Genomic DNA, 9,091 nt, shown 5'->3' with positions numbered 1-9,091 from the left:
GATTTCACCTCACTTATTTTGGACATGCTATCAGAAGGGACCAGTCCCTGGAGAAAGACATCATGCTTGGTAAAATAGAGGGTCAGTGAAAAAGAGGAAGACCCTCAATGAGATGGACTGACACAGTGGCTGTAATGATGGGCTCAAGCATAATGATTGTGAGAATGGCACAGGACGGGGCAGTGTTTCGTTCTGTTGTACACAGGTTCGCTTTGAGCTGGAACCAACTCGGCGGCACCTAACAAAACCAGCAACATTCTTGTAACTATAGTTACTATTACTGATGCTACCATTTATGTTGTTGCTCCTGCTCTTATTAATTCTCTCTGTTGTTACCATAATTATTATTTACTATTGTTTTGTTACTATTATTTCATATTACTGCCCATTATTAATAGTAATGTTGGCAATATTACTATTTTCATCTCACTATTCCCCACATCAGGAAACCCTGGTGGCATAGTGGTTAAGTGCTATGGCTGCTAACCAAAGGGTCGGCAGTTTGAATTCGCCAGGCGCTCCTTGGGAATTCTATGGGGCAGTTCTACTCTGTCCTATAGGGTCGCTCGCTATGAGTTGGAATCGACTCAATGGCAACGGGTTTGGTTTTTTGTTTGTTTGTTTTGGTTTTATTCCCCACATCTAACCCTCCTCCCATCAAGCAGTCCCAAAGCCTACCAGGACCCCTCAACTCCAAGCCAGGATTTTCTTCCCTGGGGCCTCTAAGGCCAGGCCTTCAGCTTATTGAAAGGCAGTGAAGGTGGGATTCAGGCCCTAGGTCCCCAACATGCAGCAAGATGGACAACAGCACCCTAGACCCCTTTGGGCAAGCAGGGTACCCAAATAAACCCACTGAATGATAAGGTGGATAGGGCTCAGGGAGGGAGCACATGAGACAAAACTTCTTCTGCTTCCTTCCAGTCGTTACCAGTTGTCATCAAGATGGTTCTGACTCATGGCAACCCCATGTGTGTCAGAGCAGAACTGTGCTCCACGGGGTTTTTAATGGGTGATTTTTCAGTAGATGGCCAGGCCTTTCTTCTGAGGCACCTCTGGGTGGACTCAAACCTCCAACCTTCGGTTAGCACCCCAGAGCTTTAACCATTCACACCACCCAGGGGATTTCCTCTGCTTCCTAGCATTACTTAAAAAAAAAAAAATTCACCCTTTAATAATGCTTGATGGTTTCGCCCAGTCTCCCCCTCACCAGTGGGATCATGCACATGCCACTTGTTGTGTGCCGGAAGTCAATTTCTCCAACTCATGGTGACCCTTAAGATAGAGTAGAGTTGCCCCATAGGGCTTCCTAGGCTGTAATCTTTACAGGAACAGATGGCTGGGTCTTTTCTCCAGCAGAGTGGCTGGTGGGTTCAAACTGACGACCTTTTGGTTAGCAGCCACCAGGGCTTTTGCTTAGCCACTGCGCCACCAGGGCTCCACAAGCTAGCTAGTTCCCGGGAAATGGAAAGGAATTCAAACTCCAACTTTTCCCCGGGACTGTGGCTCTAGATTCAGCTTCTCTATCTAGTAAAGGCTCTGGTGTTCCTGTTCCAGCTCAGCTTTAAGATACTGTAATGAGAAATGAGGTGAAAATGGCTCGTTTAAAGCAGTATACAAAGTAATGTAACTTTTATTGAGTCCCTTAAGTGCCAGGAGCTGGCCACACAGAGCCACAAGGCATAATCCCTGCCCTTGAGGAGCTCACAGTCTAGTAAGGGAGAGAGACTCAGAAGTGATTCCCGCAAAGATGGAGGGGCAGGGGGCAGCAGTGACCAGAGGAAGGTACCATTATTCTTTCTCTCCGACCCCCCACCCCCCAGATTCCAACTTGGCTATGTGAAAGCAAATAGGAAGCTTATCATTGTCTCCCTCTCCTTCCCTGTGACAGCTCTGACTTCTCTCTGTCCTGAGCACCACGAGGGGATGAAAGAGACAAGGATGATAGGGATACAGTTGAAATCCCCTCAAAAATCTAGAAGACCCTGGCAGGTTATATACAACAGTAACTTTATTTCCCCAAGCTGCAAACCAGCACAGCAGAAGCTGAGGGTACTAGGGAGATTGGAAGAATGGGAGCTGGGCCAGCCCAGTCCACTGAGGGGAAAGGGAAGTATAAACGGGAGAGGGGTGCCCAGGGCCAGGGAAGTAGGACAAGGGGAAGGTCCCCAGATGGAGAAGCTCATAAAAGGGCGCCAGCAACTACAACCAACAGAAGAGTCGCCAATCCGACCATGGGAACTGCAGAGCCCTTGGAGGAGTCCTGGACCCCACCTTTTGAGGGGTACTGCCCCACATTACTGCGTTCCTGGTGGCCAGCAGCACCTCCAGCCAAGCGGGGCCCCTTTTCCTGGGAGGCCTCAGGTTCTGCCTTCTTCTCCTGCGGAGGAGTGTGGCTGGTTGGCGCTGGGCTGGGTTTGGTAGTAGAGGAAGTGGTGGTTGGGGCTGGGGTGGTCGTGGTGACAGAAGTGGTCTCGGCCGCAGTGGTGTGCTGGGAAGGGGGAATGCGGACAAGCGGAGGGATTCGAGGCGCAAAGTAGGTCTTGTTGCGGAGGTCAGAGTTACAGCGGGACCCCTGGCAGCAGGAACCGCTGAGTACGAACCCTGGACCTGTCGCCGCATCGCGGGTGCATAAGTCGTCCTTGACGCAGCCCTTGATGGGCAAGGATACAGTCACGCTGGCTGCAAGAGGGTGACAAAAGTTGGTCAGTGGTTGGAGAGAAGAGGAGGCATAGCCAGAATGAAATTTGGGGAGTAAGACCGGAGCAGAAAACCCCCAAAACAGGGGACGGGTCCTACATTCCTTAAACTAAAAAGTCTCGACTGAGGCCCCACTTTGTGAAACACTGTTGCACTGTTTTTGCAACTGGTGATCCATATTTCCCATAGTACATTGAGAGAAAAGCTTGAAAGCCGAACTACAAGTCCCACAATGCCTTGGAACAAAGGTTTGGGCTGGGATAGAGCATCTCTCACACAACCAAAGAGCGGAACAAACATGCCCCACGTTCCTCCCCACTATTTCCCCGTCTCCCTTCCTTTTCGTTGCCCTCTCCCTCACTGCCAAAATTTAGCCTGGGTCAGAACTACACCTCCCATAGTGCACCTGGCAGAGGATGAAGCTTGGAGAACTTCATCTCCCATGGTTCCCTGAGGCAGAGGCCAGGAAGCTGAACAACAGTTCTCCTAAAACTCCGGTAGGAACCCTGGTGGCGCAGTGGTTCAGCGCTCAGGCTGCTAACCAAAATGTTGACAGTTAGTATCCACCAGCCGTTCCTTGGAAACTCTATGGGGCAGTTCTACTCTGTCCTATAAGGTCGCTATGAGTCGGAATCGACTGGATGCCAAGGGGCTTGGTTTAATACTCTGGAATAGGAGGAAGCCCTAACCCCTTGAGTTTAAGGGGTGGGAACTCTGTTACCCGCAGCCCCTAGGCAGGAGCTTAGAGACTTAAATACACTCCCAGTAACACACTGGGAACCCTGGTGGAGTAGTGGTTAAGAGCTACAACTGCTAACCAAAAGGTCGGCAGTTTGAATCCACCAACTGCTCATTGGAAACCGTGTGGGGCAGTTCTACCTTGTCCTTTAGGATCGCTGTAAGTCAGAATCAGCTCGAAGGCAAAGGGTTTGTTTTTCTGATTTTATAGCATGTTATCACATTCTGCACCTTTCTGCCCTCTAAAACCCGCTGCCATCAAGTCGATTCAAACTCACAGCGACACTATAGGACAGAGTAGAACTGCCCCATACGGTTTCCAAGCGCCTGGGAGATTCGAACCGCCGACCTTTTGGTTAGCAGCGGTAGCACGTAACCACTACGCCACGAGGGTTTCCGTCAGCCCTCTATGGAAGCGTATTTCCTCAAATAACTCTAGGACAAAAACATCTCCATCACCACCATGCACTGGGCACATGACGCTCTAGACAAGAATGTAGGACTACAGTTCCCAGAATGTGTTAGAGGTGGAGGAACTCTTTAGATAAAGGGCTACCTACATTGCCCAGGATTCCTCAGAAAGGTTACCATAACTGCTATGGACCCCGTGCTTCAGAGCTCACTCACCTGCCGTCAAGGTGACTTTGCCATCGAAACAGCCCTTGTAGAAATGGTCGCTGGCATTGTAGCAGTTTACGACGGGTGACGCCGTACCCTGGCACGCCTCGCTGCTCAGCCCCACGCAGCTGTAGCACTCGATGCCATTAGGCTTGTAAGCACTCTCATTGCCTGCAAGGGGGTGGGAAGGAAGGAAAGGAATGGGAAGGAAGGAAAGATGAAGAGAGGGCTGATCACTCCAGCCCACGTCTCCTACCTTCAACAGATGTACAGCTCAACTCTCTGGCCTAGCACAGACCCATAGCCCCGCCCCTAGCGTCCAACCGCACCTTACCTACAGCAGTGAAGTCTTAGCCGGAGGACCCCAGTCCACGTTGAGTACTCCCGCCAGCTATCACAGCTCCGCCTCTAGTCTACAATCAGCCGGGCCTGTAAGCCTCGCTGTAGCTATGCCCCTGGGCCTATGGCCCAGCCCCACTCACCTGCGGGATTGAGCGCTCGCGAGGTAAGGTTGAGCTTGGTGTTGCAGAGGTCCTGGGAGCATTGCTGCAGCTGGATGAAGGCCAGAAGCCCGTGAAGGTCCAGTCCGCGGTCATTCTTCCCAGGGAGTCCCGAGCCACATCCACGCACTGCCACCGAGAGTTGCCCGTGGACTGCGGATAGAGGGGCGGGGGTCAGAGGGGCGGGCTTCAAAGGGGCGGGGCCTCGGATAAAATGGTACCCAGATGGCGCAAATGGTTTTAGCGCTGGACTGACTACCAGCGAAAGGTTGGCAGTTCAAGCCCCATCAAGAGCCGCCTCAGAAGATCTGCTTCTGAAAGGCCGCAGGCTTGAAAACCCCATGGAGAAGTTTTATTCTGCGCATATGGGGTCTCCGTTAGTGGAATCAGTTCGGCGACAACTAACAGACACTAGAGAAACCAAGATGGGAAGACTGGGGTCTCAGAGCAGATCGGGTGGGAAAGAACTAGAGACCGAAGAATGGCAGAAGAGGCGAGGACAAGGAGGGGCGGAACCTCAAAGAGCTAGGTCCAAGGGATCGGACAGACAGGCTGACAGACACCAGACAAAGGGAGGGGGGAAGGCCACGAGAGGAGCTAGGACCGGGTATTGGCCAAAGGGGGTGAAGCAGCAGAAAGCCTCATCATAAGGAACTGAAAGGCTAACAAAAAGGGGGGAAAAAAGCACAGGGTCAGAGAGAGGTAGGCCTTCTAAGGAAGTGCCCTTGGAAAGGGAGGTTTCATTAGCCGACTCTAAAGGGGTGGGGTCTTTGGTCTTCATTAGTAAGTGCTTCGATGAAGATCAAAGACCACAGTCTTCACTATGGATTGCACCTTAACATAAAGAAAACAAAAATCCTCACAACTGGACCAATGAGCAACATCATGATAAAACAGAGAAAAGATTGAGGTTGTCAAGGATTTCATTTCACTTGGATCCACAGTCAACAGCCATGGAAGCAGCAGTCAAGAAATCAAAAGACGCATCGCATTGGGTAAATCTGCTGCAAAGGACCTCTTCAAAGTGCTGAAAAGCAGGGATGTCACCTGGAAGACTAAGGTGTGCCTGACCCAAGCCATGGTATTTTCAATCGCATCATACCCATGTGAAAGCTGGACAATGAATAAGGAAGACCGAAGAAGAGTTGACACCTTTGAATTGTGGTGTTGGCGAAGAATATTGAATATACCGTGGACTGCCAAAAGAATGAGCAAATCTGTCTTGGAAGAAGTACAGCCAGAATGCTCCTTAGAGGCAAGGATGGCGAGACTGTGTCTTACATACTTTGGACATGTTGTCAGGAGGGATCAGTCCCTGCAGAAGGACATCATGCTTGGCAGAGCACAGGGTCAGCGGAAAAGAGGAAGACCCTCAACGAGGTGGATTGACACAGTGGCTGCAACAACGGGCTCAAGCATAGCAACGATTGTAAGGATGGCTCAGGACCCGGGAGTGTTTATTTCTGTTGTGCATAGGGTTACTATGAGTCCGAACCGACTTGACGGCACCTAACAACAATAACAACAACAAAGGGGTGGGGTTTCCACCGAGAGCTCAACCTGCGAAGGGCGGGGCTCAGGCTGTGGGAACCTAGGAGAAGACCTCTGAAAGGGACACTGCATCACCTGCGGGCCCATCGGATATGGGAAGCTGGGTTGAGGAGGAAAGAATTCCGGCAGGGACAGAAGGGGGCAGGGGAGTGTCCGTGGTGGCGCGGAAACGCATGGGTTGTGCCCGCAAAGACGGGGAGGTCCCAAAAGGGTGCACGCAGCCGCAGACCTGGTTTCTCCCAGTCCGTCCCACCTAGTTCGCAACGCTCAGCCTCCCACCACCCTAAGCTGGGATGGCGAAGGTCAGGCCGGGAGTGAAGCGAGCAGCTGTGTTGAGGAGCCCAAGTCGGGCTGAAAGATGAGCCGGAGTGCGCTGGAAAGGCGTGGCCAGACGCAGAGGGGGCGGGCTGGAGGAGCCTGAATCTTGCGCAAGGACCCCGAGTTCCCACTCACTTGTCTCCACCGCTCCCACCGCTTCTGTGCAGACGTCCGCGTCCGGCGCGCACTTCACGGTCTTCATTTTCTGCGGAGAGCAACCGTCATCTGCTTTCTGCACGCAGCTGTAGCACTCCAGGGCCTGCGCTCCTGGGGGTGTGGGCCGATTAGAACTGAGCCATCTACTCCGGAAATGGTGCTTCCCACGTCCTCTGTCCCAAGATGAGACAGTCCATCACTGCGCAACCTTCCCCGGGGCAAGACCAGGGACCAAACTAAAACCAAACCCATTCCCGTCGAGTCGATTCTAAAAATATGGGAGCGCAGGATACATTGGGTCTCCTTCCTTTAAGCCCCCTATGCCTAGAGTGGAGTCCTGGTGGCGCAGTGGTTAAGAGCTATGGTGAGCTAAGGCTGCTCACCAAAGATCGGCAGTTCGAACCCACCAGCCGCTCCTTGGAAGCGTTACGGGGCAGTTCTACTCTGCCCTACAGGGTGGCTATGAGTCGGGTTGACTCGACGGCAACGGGTTTTCTGGCATGTCTAGAGTGGGAGCAGTCTTTCCACAGCCCCTTATGCTGTGGGGCATCCCTGCCACCGAGTCTCCTCATCCAAGAATGGGGGATCCCTTCCCATAGCTCTCTGCTGATGATGATAGAACTTTTCCCATTCTGCTCAGAATGAAGGATCCCTGCCTACAATCCTCTCTGCTTATGATTGGGGACCCTTTCCACAGCCTCTTCTGCTCAAGATGGCAGAATTTTTCCCACAGCCCTCTCTGCTGGTAGTGGGGGGTCCTTCCTAGAGTCCTCTCTGCCCATGGTGGGGGCCCTTTCCACAGTCCCCTCTGACCAGGGTAGGGGATCCTTCTCACAGCCCCCTCTGCTCAGGGTGGGAGAACTTTTCCCACAGTCCATTCTGCCCGTGGTGGGGGACTTCCCAACAGCCCCCTCCACCCAGGACAGGGAATACTTCTCACAGCCTCCTCTGCTCAGGTTGGGAGGATTTTCCCCTACAGTCCTTTCAGACCATGGAGGGAGGTGGGGATTTTAATCACAGTCCCTTCTGCCCAGGGCAGGGAACTCTGCAGAGTGGGAGAACTTTTTCCACAGTCCTTCTTCCCAGGGTTTCCTACAGCGTCCTATAGGGTCGCTATGAGTCGGAATCGACTCGAGGGCACTGGGTTTCACCCCAGGGTGAGGGTCTCTTTCATAGCCTCCTCTGCTCAGGATGGAAAAACGTCTCCCACAGCCATCTCTGTGGGGGCTGAGGGGGAAGCTCCTCCTTAGATCTACCTCCCCCACAGGCTCCCGGCAGCAGACCCACCTTCCTGAAGCAGCAATGGCAGCAGCAGCAGCCAACCTGCCCTCCAGATCACTGATCTTGCGGGGTCCATGGCTCGGTCCTGCTCCCTCGGCGTCCCCCGAGTGTGTGGCCTCACAACCCGGGCCCTCTTACCTGAGCCCAGGATGAGTAACCTCCCCCAGGCAACTTTGGCCTTACCCAACGAGACCAAGTCAGCGTCCGCTGTGGGGCGGGGCCCTCACCTGTAGATGCGTCACCCACAGGGAGAGCAGCCCTTGCCCTAAGCAGTTGCCAAGGAGGGGTTGAGTGTTAGTCAAGTTTCCCCGACAGTTCCCGGGAGAAAGTCTGCATGGGAGAGGGAGACTGAGACTCAGAGAAGAAGTGTCTGAGTCCTCAACGTTCAACCTTTGGTGAATACTTAGTGAACATCTACAGGGCGTGCAGGGCTTCGGCTGGGTGATACTGGAAGCCAAAACAGAAGCAGTCCTTGCTCCCACGGAGCTCAGAGTCTAATGGGGGAGACAGATATTAATCAAACAATCACACAAATTGTTATTTACAACTGAGAGTAGGACAATGAAGGAAGAAGTGTAGGTAGCTACAAGGAGGCTCAGAGTCTAGAGGAGGGGGTTGGTCAGTGAAGGCTTCCCTGTGCCTGTTAACTTCAGTCATGACCTCAAAGACGGGGAATTTAGCCACACCAAGCAGGTAGGGGGAGGGGTGACAAAGAGCGATACCAGGCGGAGGAGGAAGCACTTAGTATTCAAATACAAAAGGGAGACCAGCATGCCTGGAGCTCAGAGGGCAAAGGAGAGAAGAATGGAAACTGAGGCAGAAGAGGCAGGAAGCAGCCAGATCATTCAGGGCCTTAGAGGCCCTAAAAAGAAATTAAGATTTATTCTGAAAGAAGTGGAGAACCTTTGAGAGGGCCTACCTCAGCTGGGGGACGGGGGGGTGGGGCATGACAAGACTTGCTTTTCAACATAATCACTCTGAGAAATAATGCAAATATCCATCAGGCGGTGAATGAAAAAGTAGAGGCTGGTTCATTCGTCTGATGGGATACTACACAGCACTGGAAAAGATCGAACTACTCAAATACGCAACAACACAGATGAATCTCAAAAGCTTTATGCTGAGCTAAAGAAGTATTTGACAAAACATGCTGCGTCATGCCATTTACATGAAGTTCTAGAACCGTCAAAACAAACCTGAAAACTTGATTAGTGTAATTGGTGTCACTGAAC

At 52.3% G+C, this 9,091-nt stretch overlaps 1 protein-coding gene across 1 annotated transcript; it reads right to left on the bottom strand.

Annotated features, from left to right (window-relative positions):
• Positions 1-1,918: 1,918 nt before the first annotated feature.
• LYPD3 (LY6/PLAUR domain containing 3) lies at positions 1,919-7,982 on the bottom strand. The gene is made up of 5 exons (XM_049901158.1): positions 7,866-7,982; positions 6,558-6,689; positions 4,536-4,706; positions 4,063-4,224; positions 1,919-2,679 (listed from the first exon to the last, which is right to left on the bottom strand). The coding sequence occupies exons 1-5, from the start codon at positions 7,933-7,935 to the stop codon at positions 2,180-2,182; spliced, it is 1,035 nt and encodes a 344-aa protein (XP_049757115.1). The 5' UTR covers positions 7,936-7,982; the 3' UTR covers positions 1,919-2,179.
• Positions 7,983-9,091: the final 1,109 nt, after the last annotated feature.

Source organism: Elephas maximus, chromosome 11 (assembly GCF_024166365.1).
Source record: "Elephas maximus indicus isolate mEleMax1 chromosome 11, mEleMax1 primary haplotype, whole genome shotgun sequence".
NCBI lineage: Eukaryota > Metazoa > Chordata > Mammalia > Proboscidea > Elephantidae > Elephas > Elephas maximus.
This window is presented reverse-complemented; position numbering and strand designations above follow the sequence as displayed.

What these genes read in the sequence shown, in the direction of transcription:
- LYPD3 (XM_049901158.1), bottom strand. Translation starts at nt 7,935, where the DNA reads ATGGACCCCGCAAGATCAGTGATCTGGAGGGCAGGTTGGCTGCTGCTG. An exon ending in GCCATTGCTGCTTCAGGAAG is followed by an intron (nt 6,690 to 7,865) that starts GTGGGTCTGCTG and finishes CCACACCCCCAG; the next exon opens with GAGCGCAGGCCCTGGAGTGC. An exon ending in GCGAGCGCTCAATCCCGCAG is followed by an intron (nt 4,225 to 4,535) that starts GTGAGTGGGGCT and finishes ACCCCCTTGCAG; the next exon opens with GCAATGAGAGTGCTTACAAG.